At 38.8% G+C, this 21,284-nt stretch overlaps 1 protein-coding gene and 1 non-coding gene across 2 annotated transcripts in view; one reads left to right on the plus strand and one right to left on the minus strand.

The window, feature by feature from the left end:
- The first annotated feature begins 623 nt into the window (after positions 1-623).
- Positions 624-21,284, plus strand: part of NARS2 (asparaginyl-tRNA synthetase 2, mitochondrial) — a 128,018-nt gene continuing 107,357 nt past the window's right edge. The window contains exons 1-5 of the mRNA XM_044258441.1: positions 624-1,109; positions 4,325-4,434; positions 5,220-5,340; positions 7,730-7,870; positions 13,980-14,060. Of these exons, the coding sequence (XP_044114376.1) occupies positions 969-1,109; positions 4,325-4,434; positions 5,220-5,340; positions 7,730-7,870; positions 13,980-14,060 (594 nt within the window). The 5' untranslated portion in view covers positions 624-968. The remainder of the gene's footprint in view (positions 1,110-4,324; positions 4,435-5,219; positions 5,341-7,729; positions 7,871-13,979; positions 14,061-21,284) is intronic.
- On the minus strand, positions 8,469-8,575 carry LOC122914783. The gene has a single exon (XR_006385862.1). It is a non-coding gene; the product is annotated as a U6 spliceosomal RNA (small nuclear RNA).

A 21,284-nucleotide genomic window follows, 5' to 3' on the forward strand; every position in this document is an offset into this window, starting at 1 on the left:
AGAGACTTGGAGAATCCAGCAGGCAATGGCCGACATTCCCTCCAGTCTCCAACATCTTCACATTGTTTGTCGGCCTTCTCTGATTTGCAAATACAAGGTCTCTTTAGTAGATAGAGGGCTACCTTCTCCAGCAATCTATCTCTGGCATCCTACAGTTGGGCTCCGCCAGGGAACTGATCACCCTTTTATGCAGTTGTCTGTTTGGAAGTGTGATACCACACAACTGTGACGTAAGCAAGGATCTATAACTTAAGAACGACTGATATCCTCAGGCTAATCCTCTCAACACCCAAGTCTCCTGGAGGCTTTCCTTCTGCCTCAGTCACTCCTTGCCTCTCAGTGTTCCTCTGCATCAGCTGGAAGCTTTAGAAATGAAGACCTCTGAGGCAGGCACTGTCCCAGGTGTGCTCCCCGTATGCCCCAGCAAGGACGCCTACAGCTCGAAGGCCTTAGCTCCGCCCCTTCTGAGCTTCTGGCCCGCTCCCTCCCCACGCCGCCTGCACCTGCCTTTGGCCCGCCTTCTCCGTAAACTGGGGTCAGAACTGCGCACGCTCCTTCTCAACCTCCTTGTAGCGTGATGACGTTGACGTTGGCGTGTAACGTAGTGGCGGCTGTCGCGCTTGCTTCAGCTGGGAGAGGCGGTCTGGGCTGTGGGTTTGGAAAGTACGCGGGACCGTGAGGTGTCTCGCTCCGCCACGGCGCGCAGTTTTTTTGGTTTACGCCGCTCACTCTATTGTCTCCGCTCCGCCCAGTCCCGGGAGAGGGAAGCGCAGTGGAGGTTCTGTGGAGACAAAGCTGGAGCCCCTGAAGGGACAGGGAGCAGCCGAGGTTGCGGGGCGTGGAGCGCCTGAGTGCAGGGTTGCAGCCCATAATTGGGGAGCAGTCGAGAGGGGGAGGTTCACCATAGGCAAGGGCCGCACCCTCCGGGATCGGGGCTGGTCCCGAGGAGGGCTTGGGGCGGCCGTGCGATGTTTGGGGCCCGGTGCCTGGTCCGAGCCCTGCGCTCCTGTTCCTACACTCCCTGCCCGAGACACAAACCTTCATCCAGACTGAGCGTGCGGGATGCCCTTGGGGCCCAGAACACGATTGGGGAGCGCGTTAAGGTTCAGGTTGGTGTACGGGAAGGGGGTGGGCTTTTCTTTTTAATGACTTAAATGGCATCTCCACGACTAGGCTTGCCTTGTCAGGAGGAGTGACAGGCAGGAAAAGGAGAAAATGTGGTCAACTGCGTGCGTTCACACTTTTCTCCTTTCTTTGCCTACCATTGCTCTTTGCAAAACTGTTGGGATGCCTGTGAAGTCCTGGAACTTTGCTTTCCTGGTGGGACATTATCTGTAAAGTTGTTAGTCACACAGCAGAATAAACGTACGAGCCTCTTTTCCTTTATCCTTCATAATGAACATCCATAGTTAATAGTGCCTGCCTTGAGCTAGCTCCTTGAGAAATGACACCGTGTCTTAAACTGTCTTGGCATTCACACATGTCGGACAGTAAATACTCGTTGGACTCAACAATGGCTTTTTTTCCCAACTTTTAACCTCCCCAAGGCCTAAAAATGGGGGTTTGTGTATAATGTGTGTTTAATACGTTAGGAGAAAGAGTAGAGTGTAACAGTTTGAAACTCTGGAGTTAGGCTGCCTAGGTTCAAATCTGCCACTAAGTGGCTTGTGAATTATGGGCATGTCTCCTATGTGTTTTATACCTGTTTCCTTCTTAATGGCAATGAATCCAGTAGCCTTAACCTCATAGAATCCTGAAGATTAATTGAGGTGATAGGTATTCAGACATTTAGAACAATGGCTCACGTCAAATGTTGGCTGCTTTTATGTCTCTTGTTAGTATCAGTCGCAACAGCTCCACATAGAAGATTTTCCCTTAAGGGAGTAGACCACACAAGGTGGTTTGACCGTTTTTTATAGGTTGCTGAAACACTGATGAAGTTATTCTTGTTGTCCTTGGATATCCTTGATTTTTAGCAGTGTGACCTCTTTGCATTTCTTTGGGTTTCATATTTTTTCCATGATACAAACCAAAGCCTTCTCCATTCATCTTTAATTTGACAAACATACCTTAATGATCCCTTGGGAATGGTAATCTAGAAAGGATTCAAAGGTAAAAGCTACTGCTTACGTTAAAGGCTTTCATTTTAGTGCTGCGCAGTCTAAGCTAGTAACTCCCTGCCATTTGTGGCATTGAGCTTTTGAAATGCAGCTAGTCTAAATTGAAGGATAACTGTAAATGTAAAATACACACCAATATTGGAGAACAAAATATAAAATATCTCAATATATATATTGATTACACATTGATATTTGGGGGCATAACTGGGTTAAATACAGTATTAAAATTAATTTTACCTGTTTACTTTAGTGTGACCACTAAAACATGCAGAATTACATAATGTGGCTCACATTATATTTTTGTGGGTCAGCCCTGGTCTAATGGTTAAGACTGGTAATTGGGGCAATGTGATCAGTATTGGTGGTATAAAAATTTTGAGAAAATATAGAGGGACGTCCCTAACTATGTGAGGTCAAGGAAGACTTCTTGTATTAAGTGACATTTCACTTGAGTCCTGAAAGATAGAAGTTCCGCAAGCAGAGGAACTAGGGTTGGGGGGGAGATAGCATTCTAGAGAAGTTTGATAATAACTTGAACTTTGAACTAAGAACTGTATTTGAATTCTAGCTCTATTACTTGGGAACTGTGATGTTAATTATTTAGAGAGATTATCCTAACTTCTCTAAATATGTTTTTCATCTCTAATACTCACTTCATTAAGTTCTTATAAGGACTAAGTAATAAAATATTTATAAAGAGCTTAGAACAGAAGCACATTTTTAAATGGTGCTTCACAATTGTTACCTTTTACTAACAAGTGAAAAGCAAGACAGTGGTGCTTTAGGAATTACTATTGATTGAACCTGACCAGAGAGCAGCTGTCTTCGGGGAAGCGTGGGGATGTGAAACCAGAAAGATGGGCACACTCAATTGTGAAAGGCCTTGTATAGGAGACTGAGGCAATGTATACTTTATTCAGTGTAGCCCCCCAAAAAGTTTCAAATTCAGGCTTTATGTTAACAAGCAGTGTGATCTTCAGTAAGTTATTTAACTTCTTTGAGCCCAGGTTCTTCACTTGTAAGAAAGGTTCACACCACAGATTTGTTGTGAAGAAGTGATGAGATAGTACGTGAAGGTAGTAAAACACTTCTCACAGTAGATTTTTAGTGCATGGTAGATATTTTTTCACTAAAAAACATAAATGGACTATCTACTCTGTGCTTGACAATTGCCTTCAAAGCAACTAACGCATGGTTCCTAAACTTTGAAAGTATTATGGACATGCAAATAAGTAAGAGAAGAGCTTTAATAGGTCTGTAGGTTATGGTGGGAACACAAGTAAGGGTCAATACCATTTTGTATTGTTTTAATTTTATTTGCCAGCAAGAGCACAAGCAGGGGAAACAGCAGAGGGGGAGGGAGAAAGAGACTCCCGGCTGAGCAGGGAGCCTGATGCGGGGTTCATCCCAGGACCCTGAGGTCACCACTTAGCCACCCAGGTGCCCCCAATACAGTTTTGTAAGTAGAATCATCTCCCTTTTCCTAAGCATGGCTGATAGTTAATCAAACACTGTCAGTTTCACCGTTTTTCAGTGTCTGATAGAATATTCCCATTTCTTTGCTAGTTAAATTTAAATTGGATGTGATCTTTGAGACCTGTTTTTAGTTGTACTGGTCTACTAGAATACCTCTCATTTGTATTCACACGTACCTGTCATATGAATTCAGAGTGTCTTTGAAAGCTTATGTACTACTTAATATATGTTCACAATGAAAAGCTGTTTGAGAACTTTGTGTGATACATTCTAAAAGGGAAACAAAAATCCAATGGAGATGTTTCTAGTCTATACATAATCTCCCTTCTAGGAATTTTATGTAAAAGGAGACAAGGGCGAAAGTATTTGTCCTGTTATTTGTTGTGGTGGCAAAAAGGAGCAAGGGGCAGGAAGAAATACGTGAAATAGCCAATTTTGGGAAATTGATGATGTGAATTAGGCTCTTCACCTACTGGAATGTTAAGCATCTATTCAGAATGGTGAGTTTTATTAACAAAACAAAAAGGTGTGATGCCAAAGCTGTATCTCACTGCAATAAGAATCATATTGAATTATATATGCTTAGCAGTGAGCTAAAAGCGATTGATTTGTTAACACAGGATTGAGGACATTGGTTTTTTTCCATTTAGTCTTACATGTGCATGTGTAATGAAAATGTAAAATGTTTGTGTGTTTTACACTCACATTTAGAAATTACTCTTTATTAGGGATGGATTCGTTCAGTCCGATCCCAGAAGGAAGTATTGTTCCTGCATATAAATGATGGATCATCTTTGGAAAGCCTTCAGGTTGTAGCAGATTCAAGCTTTGACAGTAGGTGAGGTTTTTTTTTTTTTTTTTTTTTTAAATAACAAAAGAACCTTTTTTTTCCCTTTCATCTCTGTTCCCCATTTCTCTAATCCAGTGTTCATATTGCCCCCTGAGTGATCTTTCTCAACAAATCTACTTTTCAGAGCTTTGAGGCTTAAGTCCAAATATCTGGAATCAAGATCTTTCAAGCTCAGGCCTTTCTTTTTCTTTTTCTTTTTTTTCTCTTTAAATTCAGTTAATTAACGTAATATTAGTTTCAGATTTAAGGGTCAGTGATTCATCGATCTTAAATAATATACAGTACTTATTACATCACCCAGTTACCCCCTGCCCTTACCCCCATCCCCTTAAACAATCCTTAGTTTGTTACTTATGATTAAGAGTCTCTTAGGGTTTGTCTCCCTCTCTGATTTTGTCTTGTTTTATTTTTCCCTCTGCTCCCCTATACTCCCCTGATTTGTTTCTTAAATTCCATGCATGAGTGAAATCATATAATTGTCTTCTCTGATTGACTTATTTCACTTAGCATAATAGCCTCTAATTCCATCCATGTCATTGCAAATGGTGAGGTTTAATTTTTTTTTTTTTTATGGAGGCCTTTCTTTTTCTAACATCTTCACGTAATAATATCCCGTATCTATTCTTTGCTTTAGCCTCTCTCAATTATTTGCTGCCCAAAGAAGGGTAAAACCTCTGTCATTAAATATTGGAATGTTCTGATAGCAAGTTTTGTATTAAAATAAGGGTTCCAGATAATGATACCTTGTCTATGCTGGGTTTTGGTTACTGTAGAGAACTGGCTTTTGGGAGTTCTGTGGAAGTTCAAGGGCAGCTGGTAAGAAGTCCATCCAAAAAGCAAAATGTGGAACTGAAGGCAGAAAAAATTGAAGTTGTTGGAAATTGCGATGTCAAGGTATGCTTTCTAATACTTTAATGGGGACTATTTAGGCTTAATGTAAAACATTAGCTGTCTGATTTAAGTGTGATTATTGGGAAGATGGCTCTTAGAGCGTGTTTCAGTTGGACTTCGCAGATAATCGAAACAGGCTATAGAGCTGAGGAATGTAGAGAGTATAGCAAAAAGTATGTAGATGGCTGAGTTTTATGAGTGAAGGTGAAGTATTAATCTCTCAATCTCTTTGGATGCCTGTCACAGTTGAAACTTGCCACTTCTACGAGGATGCCCAGTTAGCTGCAGTGACAGAGACATCGAGCAGACCATATTCTTAGGAAAGCCCTGCCTAGAAATGACTTCTACAGGATCTAGAACTGTGTTGGACCAGTACCTTAGCCACTAGCCACCTGTGGCTGTTTAATGTTAACTAATTTAATATTAAATCAATCAAAATTAAATTTTAAAAAAATCAGTTCCATAGTGGCATTAGCCACATTTCAAGTGTCTGGTTGTCACAGGCAGCTGCTGGCTACCATACTGGATAGCATGGATACAGAACATTTCCATTTATCACAGAAAATTCCGTGGGACACTGCTAGAGTGCCATAATGCTTGGGCTGAGTGAAGATAAGAAATCCTACATTAAGATATGTTTGGGGCGCCTGGGTGGCGCAGTTGTTTAAGATTCCGACGCTTGGTTCCAACTCATGTCATGATCTCAGGGTCTTGAGATCAAGAACCCCATCAGGTCCATAATCAGCTGGGAGTCTGCTTGGTTTCTCTCTCCTTCTCCCTCTGCTTCTCCTGTTCTTGTGCACTCTCACTCTCACACGCTCTCTCTCAAAAAAAAAAAAAAAAAAAAAAAAAAAAAGACATGTTTATGCCTATTTTTGCAAGAGTCTTTGTTACTACTTTTTATTTATCACCTGATAAAGAGGTTATAAGGTATAACCTTATAACCTTATAAAGGGTATAAAATCACAGGTTATCAATCCAGTTTCTGAATTGGAGAAAATGAGGCCCAGTCAGCTGATCTGACTTGCCCAAGGTGATATTGCTGGCTAGTGCCACAGCTAAAATTGATGTGCTAGCCATTTGACTCCCCTGTAGTTGTGCTATACTTATCTTCAAGTATTTAATGAACCAAAAATGAGGAAGTATAGGGAAATTGCATCATTTTAATTCATTTTTATTTCTTTTGGATAATTGGAGGAAAACAAATACAAGGAAATAAGAGAAAAATGGTCAACTTTTAAAAAAATGTCATTCTGAATAATTTTTTAAGAAATACTAATACATACTAATTGACATGTAAAATCTGGAATTGGGTCCCAAGATTTCTGAATAGTGGACTGTGAAAATATTTTGGAACTCAGGAATTGGAGATGGTAACCATTTTTGGATTTGCTTTTTTAGAGAGATACAATGATTATTAAAATTTGCCATGTGTTTAACGCTTCTTAAATTTTTCTCTCTTGGCCTCTCTGTCATTCACCTTCTCTTCCCCTTGATTTCAAGTTCATTTTTAAGTATTTAGATATTAGGGAATTCTGATCCCCAGGCAGACCCAGACTCCTGTTAATGTCCTTTTTTGACTTAAGTAGATGTGGTACTTATTTCTATTATGAAATAAATTAGCATGTGCACTAAAAGAAATAGATAAGACTAAATGGAATAAGCTACCATTTTGCTTTTTTACTTAGCTTTTCTGTTACCTTTTTTCTGGAACTTTGGTTTTGGTCTGAAGATTTGTTTCTGTCTTAAGCTTGAAACATGAGGGTGGGCAGGGTATAATATTTCTACATAGAGTCATAATTTGAAATTTTTGTAAATATACACTACTCTGCCAGATGACAGAAAGCTGTTGACCCTCCTTCATGTTCTTAGACATGTAGATAAACAGTGAAAAACAGTGCCAATTGATTATAAGTGATTATGGGCTTTAAAGACATTTGGGTGATTTTTAAAATTGAACACCAGCTGTGTGTACACAGCTGTAGAAAACATAATCTTTAATATCTACAATATTCTGAACTCTTATGTGCCAAACAGTGGGCTATTTTGCATAATTATATCCTAATCTTTCTGTTTGTAAGTAGTGACTGATATAAGCTAATGGATGAAAACTTGAAAAATAACAGATTAGCCTCAGTAATATTAACTTTGCCCAAGGTTCCACACCTAGTAAGTGGTAAAGCTAGAGTCACATCCACATCTCTGATTCTACCTATCAATCTACTAATTTGGAATTAACATGGACTATATTCACTTATCTTAAGAAACAGAGAAGGAAAATTTTTTAATTTTGTTCTGACGTATTAGTGTTTAACCAGTGTCCTGGAAACTGTTACTAGAGAACATTATCTTTTTTTAGCTTTTCATTTGTTTTTTTTCCAATTTTTGGCAGGCATTCCCTTTGAAATATAAAGAGAGGCATCCTCTGGAGTATCTGAGACAATACCCTCACCTTCGATGTAGAACTAATGCTCTGGCTTCTATACTGAGGGTTCGCAGTGAAGCCACGGCTGCTATTCATTCTTTCTTTAAGGTAAGGTGCTTTGGGTGCTTTTAACTGTTCTCCCCCCCCCCCAGCTGTTATTTCTTGTGTAAAGGTTGCATTATTATAACCTTGGAGTATTATCCTGAAAGTTCTGTTAGTTACAATTACTTACTCCAAGCACCCTTTACTTGCGTGGTACTTTTCTCTTTGACTGATTTAAGCTTGTCCCCTTATCGCTAGTTTTGAGCAATTAGATTATGAGGCACCTTAGCACAGTTTTCTTTGTTCCTTGCATTTAGACCTTGTAGAGTTTCTTGGATCTATGTGTTTTAGTTTTCTTCAGGTTTTTCAGCCATTGCATCTTCAAAATTTATGTTACCTTCCCCCATTGGAGACCTCAGTTGCCCATATATCAAGGCCACTTAATGATACCTCCATAGCTCACTTATGTTCTCTTTTTTAAAATTCCCTTTCCCTGTGTGTTTCTTTTAGGGGGTAGTTTCTATTGCTAGGTCGTCAAGCTTACTGATGTTTTCTTCTATGATGACTGATTTGTTGTTATTCTTATCCAGTGCGTTTTTCATCGAACATTGTTGTTTCATAACTAGATGATTGATTGGGGCCTTTTTTTCCCCCTTTTGTGTGGAAGAATATGGACTGCTTCATGAATCTGTGTGTCATCCTTGCACAGGGGCCATGCTCATCTTCTCTATATTATTCCGGTTTTAGCATATATGCTGCCAAAACAAGCACTATTTGGACCTTTTAAAAAAAATATCTTCCATATCTCTACTTAACTTTTTGAACATACACAATACAGTTTTAATTAACACTTTTACAGTTTTAATAGCTGCTTAATAACTGTTTTATGTCAGGGCACCTGGGTGGCTCAGTGGGTTAAAGCCTCTGCCTTCAGCTTGGGTCATGATCCCAGGGTACTGGGATCGAGCCCCGCATCGGGCTCTCGGCTCAGCGGGGAGCCTGCTTCCTCCTCTCTCTCTCTCTGCCTGCCTCTCTGCCTACTTGTGATCTCTGTCTGTCAAATAAATAAATAAAATCTTTTTTTAAAAAAAATAACTTTTATGTCTTTCTGATTCTAACATGTCTGTCAGTTGTTAAGTCCTTTTTGATCTACTGCTTTTACTTTTATTTATTTTTGATTTACTGCTTTTTGTCTCCTCATTACAGGTTATGATTTCTTGCTTCTTTGCATATATGCCAGTCTTTGGCTAGATGCCAGACAGAAAATTTTACCATCTTGGATATTATTAAGCTTTGTTTTGGTGTGCAGTTAAGCTACTTGAAAATTCTTTGAACCTTTTAGGTCTTGCTCTTATGATTTGGTGAATGGGGCCGGTTAAGTAGTCTAGGGCTAGTTAACTTCCACTACTGAGGCAAAGCCTTCCTGAGTACTTTACCTAGTGTCTTTTGAATTTTGAGTTTTTCCAGTCTGGCTTGTGGGAACAGGTACTGTTTCCAGCCCCAGGCATTGTTTCCTCTAATCTTTCTGGATGGTTCTGTCCTTGGCCTATGATAGTTTTCCCACATGCATATGCTGGGCTCCACTTTATTTTCCTCCTCTTCCTGCTATGGCCTGGACAATCTCAAAGTACTAAGCAAGGCTATTGATAAGGTTCACTAAGTTTGTTTCCCACCTCAGCGATCACTGCCTTTTGTTGTCTGATATCCATGGTCTTGAAAACCATCCTTTCTTGTGGTTTTTGTTTTGGTGGGGTTTTTAGTTTATTTTTGTTTGTTTGTTTTTAGTTTTTTCGAGGGGGAGGGTAAATCTGGTCCCTGTTTTTCCATCTTGGTCATAAACATATTTGATATGTGGTAAGCACTACTTTTGAAGAGTTATTGGTGTTAATCAAATAGATTGGTAGGCACCTAAAGGCATTTTTTTCTTATTTAGCTTTGCTTGTCAGCTTCCCCTACCTGGGAAGGCCACAGGGGAACATAGTTGTTGTGTTGATGAGGTGAAGAGACCTTCCCCCATGTGGATGGGAGGGCCCCAAAGATCAGGAGTGACCCAGCAGATGAAGTTCAGTATTATTCCAAGTGGTTCTGGACCCCTTCCTATGCCATTTCTCCAGATCCAGCTGATTGTCTAGCATCATACCCTTCTCTTGGGTGCATCCAAATTCATGTAGGCCCAGCCCTATCAAAGTTTACCAAGAGAATTCTTGCCCTTTGAAAAGCTCCTTCAGAGTTAGTTTCTGGTGAAACAGCTAAAGAGCATCATGGCTTTGAAGCATACAGTTTTGAATAAAACAAAGAAAAATAATCACATTATACTCTGTCATCCTATTATAGTTCGAAAGGGTACATTTCCATATGCTCTCATAAACTTTCTTATGCAACTTCCATATGGCTTTTCAGTAGTGCTTGAAGCACACAAACCGAAAATTTGTTCAGATCTAAAAATGTTTTTTGCCTCATATGGCTTTAAACAGTGGATAAAGTAGACCTTCTTATATACTGAAAGTTTTATAGATTTCTGGCCACTAGGTGGTGATATTGGCAGTCCATTAACAAGTGAGCTTTACCTACATTATACATTTATTACTGGAAGATTTGACAAATAAGTAAACAATTTAAAAATAACAAACAGAAAATCTGAAATTAAAAAAATAATATTATAAGCAAGCAAAATGATATTTTAAGTGGTTGCAAATAATGAGTTTTAGCACTGTTGGTTATAGGTACAAATGCAGGTAATTTTTGAGTGCTATAAATTCGCTTTTTATTTGTGAAGTCCTGGAAAATATAATCCTGATAATTCTATATTGTTACCACTTATATGTATAACACTTAGGGTTGAATTGAAATCACAGAGTACTAAAGGGCATATTAAATAGTTTTATGTTATTTAGTATTTGGTATTATTTCTGTGACTTACTACTTCAGAATCACTAAAAGATGTTAAGACTTAAAATCTAGGGGCATGTGGGTGGCTCAGTGGGTTAAGCCTCTGCTTTCAGCTCAGGTCATGATCTCAGGGTCCTGGGATCGAGCCCTGCATCAGGCTCTCTGCTCAGCAGGGAGCCTGGTTCCCCCTCTCTCTCTGCCTGCTTCTCTGCCTACTTGTGATCTCTCTCTCTGTCAGATAAATAAATAAAATAAAATAAAAAAAAGACTTAAAATCTATGAGTTTCATGCCTTAAAGTATCCTAACTTAAAACTGAGGGGAGAGGGTGAGCCTGGTGGTGGGTATTAAGGAGGGCACATATTGTTTGGAGCACTGGGTGTGGTGCATAAACAACGAATTTTGGAACACTGAATAAAATAAAATTTTAAAAAAAGGTACTGTTCTAGGTGCTATTTTTTCCTAATATCTCTAGATTAGAAAGTCATTTTTTTGGTTTGAGAATCAAACCAAAATATTTTGTGTATAAGTTGGTTTGTTCATAAAATTGACACATTTGCTATGTACTAAAACTTGGATATCTAGAATCCTCAAGAATGAATTATTTAGAAAAGCTAAGTTTCTCCCATAACAGAATAGTTAGGCACATTTTTGTTTCCAATTTCCAGTGGAGGTTATATATTACATATTTCCTAAAATATATTACATATTTCCCTGGCTTCCTAATTGAGCCAGTAGAAGAGTTTGCCCTTTCTTGAGGAGTCCAGATTCTTTCAGTATCATATTTTTCCCTCTTCTGTATGGCAAGGCCCTAGAAGCCCATCAATGTGTATTCTTTTCCTCTCTATTGAATGACCCCAGACTATTGTGTCTTCGAGTTCTTGTGACTGCTTTTTTTTTTTTTTTGGTCTTCCTATCACTTTTTTTGCCAGCGGCTAGCAATTGTTGTCATGTTTCTTTCTTGTTGATTCTGATTTAATAATGATGCTTACTTTGTGTGAGTGCAAAAGAAAAGTACAATCCATGAGGTTTTGAGTGATATGCATGGGCCTTAGTATGTGAGTTTTATAACTTTCAGATACTCAGTGTCTTATGAAATATCTGGTTCTAAACTGTGTATGAAAAACATATAGATATTTAGAGGTGGTGAGTAGAATTGGAAAAATTGGGTGAATAGGGGTGCCTGGATGGCTCAGTCAGTTAAGCTTCTGCCTTCTGCTCACAGGGTCCTAGGATTGAGCCCCACTCAGGGTCTGGGAGGGGAGAGGTGGGGGGGGGATCCTGGTTCAGCAGAGAGTCTGCTTCTCCCTCTGCCCCTCCCCCCGCTCATGCTTTTTCTCTCTCTCTGTTTCAGATAAATAAATCTTAAGGGAAAAAAAGAAGAAAAGAAAAATTGAATAAGCATGTACTTTTATTTTTGGCTCCTTCTCTGGCCTTCCTGTCTTGAAGCAGGGACCTCTTTGCTGTAGGATGGGATGGATACCTGACACCACTACCCTAGTGAAGGCAGACAGTACTCCCCCACTCCTGGCTGTTTATTTTCCTTTTTATTTTTCTACTTCCCTGTACACTTGCTCTTTTTGGATTTTGTTCTCTGTGCTTTTTTATTCTACTTTTGGACTCTGTTCTTTATAGCTTTTGGGGGAGAATGTTTTAGATTTTGATATAAGCCTTTTAGCAGCATTAAAGCTTAAAAAGCTGATGACACCTTTTGAAAGGTTTAGCATTAATTGAGTATTAAGAATAATACCTGCTGTTGAGTGATTTTTTTTTTTAAGCCCATACAGTTATTTTCATAAGATTTGCAGTTATGTTTCTTGTGGCAATTGACCAGTTCTAACTTTGGCAATTACATTTAGCCGTTAAATTTTCTCCTCCCTCTCCCCCTCCCTCTCACCACCCTCGTTTCCTTTGGATTTTTCACTTCCTTTCTTTGTTTACTACACTCCTGCTCATAGTTGCCTGTATTCATGTGGAATAAATGATTCATGTCCATAATTCTGGCTCCTAGGAGATAAAAATTTTCTGCATTAATGTTATTGATTATATTTCATTCGTTCTCTCTAATGTGCTTTGTGTGGCACCTCTAGGTTCATAGCTCCCAGGTTAAGTACATATTTGAATATTTTCTGAGACTCCTAATTTATAGTTTGAATATTTAATCAGTCTACATCATAAGACAAGTTGTTAACTGGATACTTTGTATCAGAGCCAGAATACTTGAATTCCACCTTTTTAGGAAGGGAGAGGCCAATTTGGGAGGCGGCTGGTGTAATGCACTGAGACATTTTACATTCCCTCAGTGATAGGCACAATGTGGCAGAGATTAAATGTGCATGTATGAATTCATTGCATTGATTTCAAGACCAAAATTTTTGTGTGAAACACTACTATTCTGCCTCTGCACCGTTAAGTTCACTTGAGTTCCCTCTGTGCTCACCTGCAACATTTACACTGAATGTAACCTTTTGCCTACATCCATAGTCAAAATGAAAGAAGCATATCCTTGAATTTGTTGGGTTATTTCAGTCCTATTAGCAAACAGCTTTTGTGGTTCACTAATGGAAATAGCTCAGACTTTGGAGCGGAAGAATTGCAGTTGGGCGCCTCAGTAATGGATGGATTTGCTGTTCAGAATCTTCCTTGGGGCAAAGGAAGTGCACTGCCTATGCCATGTGTAGTGTACTGTGCCATCAATTTAATGACAGACTTCCTAAAAATCATTTCTGCCTTTGTTGCTATTTATTTCTTCAGTCCCTGTTTGTCAACTTTCTTCTTGTTTTTGGTGGTTTATGACAATTGGGGGTCTCATTCCAAAATGACAACCCAGCTTCATATTGATCACTTTGTAGTCCCTTAGCAGTGTGGGTGACATCATTGTGCATTAGCCTGGAGAGAGTGTGTATGTGCTGAATCACTACCAGTGTGTTAGAGAAGTGGGAAGAAAAAATATGTCAGAGAGATCCTAAGGGGTTGGGTTCCAGTCCTGGCTCTCTCTGCCATCAACTATTTGTGTGAATTTTTCTTTAAGTCTCTCTGGGTCTCAATTTCCTTATCTTTGAAATCATGTTGGACTAGAGAATGTCTCAGTCAGTTCTTGATTTAAAATTCAATGTGCTTCTCTGCACAGTAGAACACTCAATTTGATATCTTACTAGTTATGCTTGGCGGGCTAGAGAATTGATATGGCATTCTCTCAGTGCTTTTTTAATAGTATAATCAGTTATTTGTTCTTAGAATTGTTTTATATATAAACATGCTGAAAAAGTGGTTTTTCTTTTCTTCCAGGACAGTGGCTTTGTGCATATTCATACTCCAATAATCACATCCAATGACTGTGAGGGGGCTGGAGAACTGTTCCAAGTTGAAGTAAGTTTTGCTTCCCATCTTGAAGGATAGGTTGCTCTTTGGTATTTTTCTTTGGAGGGTTTGCTTTTTTTTTTTTAAGTAACAGTTATGTGGATAAACCATAACTAGATCTTGAAGATTTGTCAATAGTAATCCTTAAAGAACAGATACAGAAAATTCAGGCTTCTCTGATTTCCTGTCCTACTGGCTATATTACTGACATTGTGACTGAAAGGAATGAATTTTTAAATTAGTACTCCATTTGCTTTTCTTAGGTAACTATGAATAGGTGAACTAGAGAAACTTGAAGAGATTAATAAAGCTTTTCAGATCTCTTTCATGCACATTCAACCCACAGTTGATAGTTTTGGATGTAAGTCATATTTTAAAAAATAAAACAAGAAGACATACATATGCATATTTTCTTTTCCAATGTCTATAAAGAACACATTTATTTTATAAGAAATTATTTATATTCCATATACCTCATGAAGGCTCTGATTTTAATTCTTTGTACAGCAATAATGTTTTTGAGTTCCTGGTATATGCCAGGCATTGTTAGCTTTCTCTTATTGCACATGACTTAAAAGTTACCAGTTTTTCTTACTTACAGGCAGTTGAAAGCCTTTCATTTACCAATTTTACAACCTGTTTAACATCATTGGCCAGTAATATAATAATGGGCAGAAAGAAGTGTGTGTTGATAAATGGTGCTTTTTGTATTTCTTTCCATTTATTCAGTGATTTCTTTATCTCTCAGAAGTCAAGGTTCTTATTTCTACATCAGGGTGATTCCATCAAATTACAAGACCTGTGTATAACTGCTCTGTTCTGGTGCAGTACGTTTGGACTCTTGATAATGATGCCTGCTCTTATTATTATTGAGCAAGTATTCACTGGGAGAAGTTGTCCCAATGTTTGGAAGTCATTATTCAAAATGATAATCAAATGCTGCCTGTATTCATACATAGTTTGAAGAAATCTTGATAGCCTTCTACAAAAAGCAGAATAAAAATGCTTTGTTGAACATTTAAACTGGGAGTGTTAGCATCTGTAAATGTGAGTTCAAAAAAGCCAGCCAATGATAAAATAACAATACATAAATTGTGAAAAACATTCTCATCTAGGCATTTATGTTATTTATTTTCTCTTTGCACCTTAATAGTCTCCTGAATGTTGAAGTGAGAAATTACCCACCTTAAATACATTTCATAATCCCTTAATCTAAACCACTGACTATTAAAAAGGAAATGACAGGAAAAGAAGGGTATAATTTAAAGGAGTTTTACAAATAAGAAAATATAAAGCAAATTAAGCAAGTAGAAAAAATCTGTAACAGACCAAAATAATGATACATTTGGAGAAAACTACTTTGCTACCAGGGAAATCCCCATAAGCAAGTCTGAAAGATTACAGTATGGGTATTTGGTCTTTAAACAACAAAAGGCAAGTTACCAGGTAAGTATAAATATTGAGGAAAGGAAAAATAGTTATTTCTGAAGCTAAACAAATGAGAAGTATTCAATGTTTGTACCCTCTCGGGGCCAGGTTGAGGAATTTCTTATTGATGGGATTAGACTTGCCTATTCACAGTATCAGAAAGAAAAGCTTTTGAATTTGTTGGTCCTAGGCTTCTGCAGTCAGGCTCTAGGTCAGATCTCAGCAATTTGTGGCTTTTTGCTATGACCTGCTTTGTTGTTTTCAGAAGTTTGTTTAGAAGACTTGTCTTCTGCCCCTGCCAACCTTCTATCCTTTGAAAGAAGGACATTCTTACTCCCACCACACACACTCTGTACAGTACTTCCATTCTTCATTGTGTAAATTTTGTCCTGACTGCATTTAAAGGTATTGGGGTTTGAATCTTGGTACCCCGCTGTTAGGAGGAAGTGGAGTTTCATATTTAAATTCTTCCTTCTCTTGGTGGGTATGAGTGGCTCAGTTGGTTAAGTGTCTGACTCTTCATTTTTGCTCGGGTCATGATCTCAAGGTTGAAAGATTGAGCCCCCAGTGTGGAGCCTACTTAAAAAGAAAAAATACTAGGACGCCTAGTACACCCAGGTTTGAGGGCAGCAGTAAAAGTCCATCTTGAAATGCACAATAAGAACATAAACTTCTCTAATACACAGATGGATAGCATGTTCCATCATTTTAGTTTCCCGTTTCTTCATTTCTGTTTCCTGCTTTAAACTTGGGATATTTGTTAAGTCTTGGGTACTACTGAACACCTATGTATGAAATTGCATTAAGGCGTGCATATGTTGTTTAGCAGACATTTATATCATCTGTGTTCAAGATGCTAGCTTGTCTCTTAGAAGATAAAAGAGATTAAAGGCAAGAATTAGAGATTATGGCAAAAATTAGCTGTTGATGGAACATAAGATGAAATTGCTTTACATATATATTTGAGGCTATAGTATTAACAGTTGCAAGTGGTATGGAATCTAGAGGAAAGTTAGGTCAGTGAGGATTGACTTGGGCAGGAAGGTCTTCCAAATGAATTTGTGGCTGGGGCGTAATCTAAGGAGGATATTCCCAGTAGGAGAACTACGTGAGCAGAGTCAAGAAATTGAAATGAGTGTGGGGTTTTCAATGGACTCTGGATGGATAAATTAGAAGGTTCATATTGGTGAATGATAAGAAATAAAGTTGGACGGCTGTAGGAACCAAAACATGGAGCAGGTTTAAAAAAAAAAAAAAACTTTATTGAGATACATTTACCCACTTAAAATACAGTTCCATGGTTTTTAGTATATTCACAAGAATCTGCAGCCATCAATCACTACAGTCTAATTTTAGAGCCTTTTCATCTCCCCAAAGTGAAACCTGGTACCCATTAGCAGTCCCTTGCCATTCCCCACCCCTCCCTCCCACCTCCCCTCAGTTCTAGATACCACTAAACTACTTTCTATAGATTTGCCTTTTGGGGAGCATTTCATATAAATGGAATCATACAACATATGGTCTTTTATGTTTGGCTTTTTTTTTTTTTTTCTTAGCCCAATGTTTTTGAGGTTCATGTTGTAGCATTTATCAGTCCTTTATATTTCCTTTTATATTCAGCTAGTATACTTTTATGTAGATGTGCAACATTTTGTTTATCCATTTGGCAATTGATGGATATTTGGATTGTTTCTACCTTCTGGCTATTATGAATAATGCTACTATGAACATTTGTGAAAACATTTCAGTGAGCATATGATTTCATGTCTCTTGGGTGGAATTGCTGAGTCATATGGTAACTCTGTGTTTAATATTTTGAAAAGCTGCCAAACCACTTTCCAAAGTGGTTGCATCATTTTATATTCCCACCAGCAATGCATGAGGGTTCCAGTTTCCCCACATCATTGCCAACCCTTATTATTGCTCTTCTTTTTTTTTTTTATTATAGCCATACCTAGAGGGTATGAGATTGTATCTCATTATGAGTTTGCTTTTTGCTTTTGAACATTACAACTTCTACATTTGAGCTTTTCAAATTACAGTTCTGTTATGCCAAAGTGTGACAGATAAATGTCTCACATTATGAAATTATGAAATTAAATTAAGCTGAGAAAATCTAACAGTAATACTTCATATAATAGGAACATTATTCAAGCCTTAGAATTTATACATTTAAATTCATTTTAAAGCTGAGAGTGAACTGAAATTGTAAGCCTATTAAATGGAACCCAAGAAGACGTGTAATTTTATTTCTGAATCTCATATTGTTAAGAGTCTCATACTAAGATTCTCATGTCGTATCTCATTCTGTATGTTGAAGTTTGGCATTAGATTGGTTTGTTTGCGTGTGTGTGTGGTTATATATGTAACAAAATTTCCCACTTTAGCCATTTTTAAATGTACAATTCAGTGCTATTAACTATATTTACAGTGTTGTACGACCATTACCACTCTCTATTTCTTAAAACTTTTTTATCTCTACAAAAGAAACTCTGTAGCAAAAATTATCCATTCCCATTACTCCTTGACCCTAGTAACTTCTAATCTACTTTTTGGCTCTATGGATTTCTTGTTCTGGATCTTTCATGTAAATGGAATCATACATGATATTGGCCGTTAGTGCCTGGCTTGTATCAGAATTTCCTTTCTTTTTATTACTAAATAATACTATGTTGTGTGGGTATACCATATTCTGTTGAACCATTCATTGATAAACATTAAGTTGTTTCTACTTTTTGGTATTACGGTAATGCTGCTGTGAACATTTCTGTACAAGCTTTTGTTTGAACACTTGTTTTCAGTTCTTTTGAGTATATACCTAGAAGTGGAATTGCTAGGTCATATGGTTATTCTATGTTTAACTTATTGAGAAACTGACAAATTTTTCTCCACAGTGGCTGCACCGTGTTATATTCCCACCAGCAATCAATGTATGAGGGTTCTGCTTTTTTTTCTTTTCTTTTTCTTTTTTTTTTTTTTTTAAGATTTTATTTATTTATTTGAGAGAGCGAGCACATGCCTGCAAGCTGGGGGTGTTGGAAGAAGAAGAGAATAAGAGAATCTCTGCAGACTCCGCACTGGGCAGAGCCGGATGTGGGGCTTAATGCCACCACCCTGAGATCCTGACCTGAGCGGAAATCAGGAGTCCGATCCTTAACTGACTGAGCCACCCAAGCACCCTGAGGGTTGCACTTTGACTGCATCCTTGTCACTGCTAGTTATTTTCAGTCTCTGGTTATAGCCATTCTAATGGATGCAGTATCTCATAGTCGGCTTGGTTTGCACTTCCTTAATGACAAAGGATGTTGAGCACCTTTTTGTGTGCCTGTTGGTCATTTGTATATCCTTGGAAAAATGTTTAAGTCTCTTGTCAGTGTTTTTTAATTGTATTGTCTTTTTGTTGTGGAGTTAAAGGAGTTCCTTTTCTATTTTAGAAACCAGTCAATCCCCTGCATCCCCCTAGCAGTGTGAAGCCTCCGATTATGACCCTGGCTGGCACAGTCTTGAGTACACCCACAGTCACCTAGAGGTGGCATTGATTCTGGCCGGAATCTCTTTGGCTGTCTCTTTCCCAGACCACACCCAGCTCTGAAACTCCACTAATTCCAGGCTGATGGCTCTATTGTTTCAACAATATTCACAGATGGATCCAGTCAAATTCAGGCTCCTTTTAAGGTATACTTCCCAAAGTCAGTGTTTGAAATTTACCATGAGCCCAAAAGGTCTCCTCCCTGCTGTCTCTCAGTTTCTTCCAGCAGATTAGCTGGTCTACAGTTTGTCTTTTATCACCAAAGTCCAAAGCCTCCCATTTGCCTTTCAACATTTTTTTTAAAGCACACTTTATGTTTGAACTTTTCCACACTCTATTGTAAATGAAGTCAGTTCCTTTAAAAAAGAGATTTGAGGAAGTGTGGTCTGCTTCTATCCCTAGGCAAAATCTCTGAATAAGGCTCTAGTGTTGGAGGCAGGGACAATGGATACTTCTCTTCAAGTGACAACCTGAAATAGGAACCAAACTTGGTGGAGTGGATGGCTGCAGCCTAGGTTTCCTGGGCTTGCCTCGCCCAGCCCGTGAGCCTGGACAAGAAATCAGGGACTAGTATTCTTAGTGCCTTGCCCAAGGTGGAGCCTCCTTCTGACCGGCAGCAACTGGGCAAAAGAAGGGAGCCCCTGCCTGGTGGCCGCACTCACCCAGAACTATGCTTCAGCAGGTAGCTATGGACAAGGTGAGAAATGCTGGCATGTGCCCCTCCTGCTCAGGTAGTCCTCTGACTCAGAGCTGGGGTTCAAAAGAGCCCTCTGGGCGGAGTTGCCCTGCCCCCCTATTGGGGGCACTGGGCTCCATGGAATATTACTCAGCCATCAGAAAGGATGAATACCCACCATTCACATCAGCATGGATGGAACTGGAGGGGATTATGCTAAGTGAAATAAGTAAATCAGAGAAAGACAGTAATCATATGGTTTTCACTCATGTGGAACATAAGGAATAGCCTGGAAGACCATAGAAGAAGGGAGGGAAAATTGAATGGGAAGAAATCAGAGAGGGAGATGAAACGTGAGAGACTCTGGACTCCAGGAAACACCTGAGGGTTTCATAGGGGAGAGGGATAGGAGTATAGGGTACCCCTGTGATGGGTATTAAGGAGGGCATGTGCTGTGATGAGCACTGGGTGTTACACACAATTAATGAATCACTGCACACTACATCAAAAACTAATGATATACTATATGGTGGCTAATGGAATGTTCGAAAAAAAAAAAAAGGGACCTCTGTCTTTGGCTGTTTTAGCAGTCTGGAGTGGAGTTTCTGTCATGCTGAGCTTTGATGGGGAAGGGAGAGGGAGTGGGTTGTCATTCAAACACCCCTTGTCCTTACCAAGTTTTAGTAGATTTTCTTGAATAGATGTTTCTTCATTTGTTGTATGTCCGTAGGACCATTTTCAGGGACTTTGAATGGATAGGGTGGGAGGCAAGGGTGTGTTTTTATTTTTTATTTTGTAACTTTCTTCAATTTCACTGAGGAGTGGATCTGCAGAACTCCCTCTCTGTCATGCCAGAGGTGAGAGTTTTTAAAACAAAAGAAAAAAAGAAAAAGGCTGGTCATCTTGGACTACTTATTACCACAACAATTCTCAATTTCCTTACTTGTAAAATATTATTGACAACAGTGCTTACAGGTTGTAGGGATTAAGTGAGATGACACATGAAAACTTAAAACTGCTATTGAAAAATAAAACAATGTGCACATGATGTAAGCACTAAAACTTTCTCTTTTACAAATTGTTGTGCATTCTAGAAATGGTAAGAAGTTACTGGACCTCAGGAATTTGGGTGCTTGTAAGTTTTTATGGCTGAGTTATTTACAGCACACATCATTTCTGCTTGATGTTTGCACTTTTTAATATTCTTACCAGTTTCTTTTAAACATTTTAGATGTTATGAGGGCTAACCCAGGTCAAACCTCTTATCAAAATAGCTTCTTTTGGGGTTCCAAGGTGGCTCAGTTTGTTAAGCGTCTGCCTTCAGGGTCCTGGGATCGAGCCCCACATGGCCCCTGTTCAGTGGGAAGCCTGCCTCTACCTCCCCCACTCCCCCGCTTGTGTTTCCTATCTCACTGTGTCTCTCTCTGTCAAATAAATAAATACTTTTTTTTAAAAAGTAGCTCCTTTTTTTTTTTTAAAAGATTTTATTTATTTTACTTGATAGAGATTACAAGTAGGCAGAGAGGCAGGCAGAGAGAGAGAGAGAGGAGGAAGCAGGCTCCCTGCTGAGCAGAGAGTCTGATGTGGGACTCAATCCCAG

The sequence above is a fragment of the Neovison vison genome, chromosome 7 (genome assembly GCF_020171115.1).
Source record: "Neovison vison isolate M4711 chromosome 7, ASM_NN_V1, whole genome shotgun sequence".
Classification (NCBI taxonomy): Eukaryota; Metazoa; Chordata; class Mammalia; order Carnivora; family Mustelidae; genus Neogale; species Neogale vison.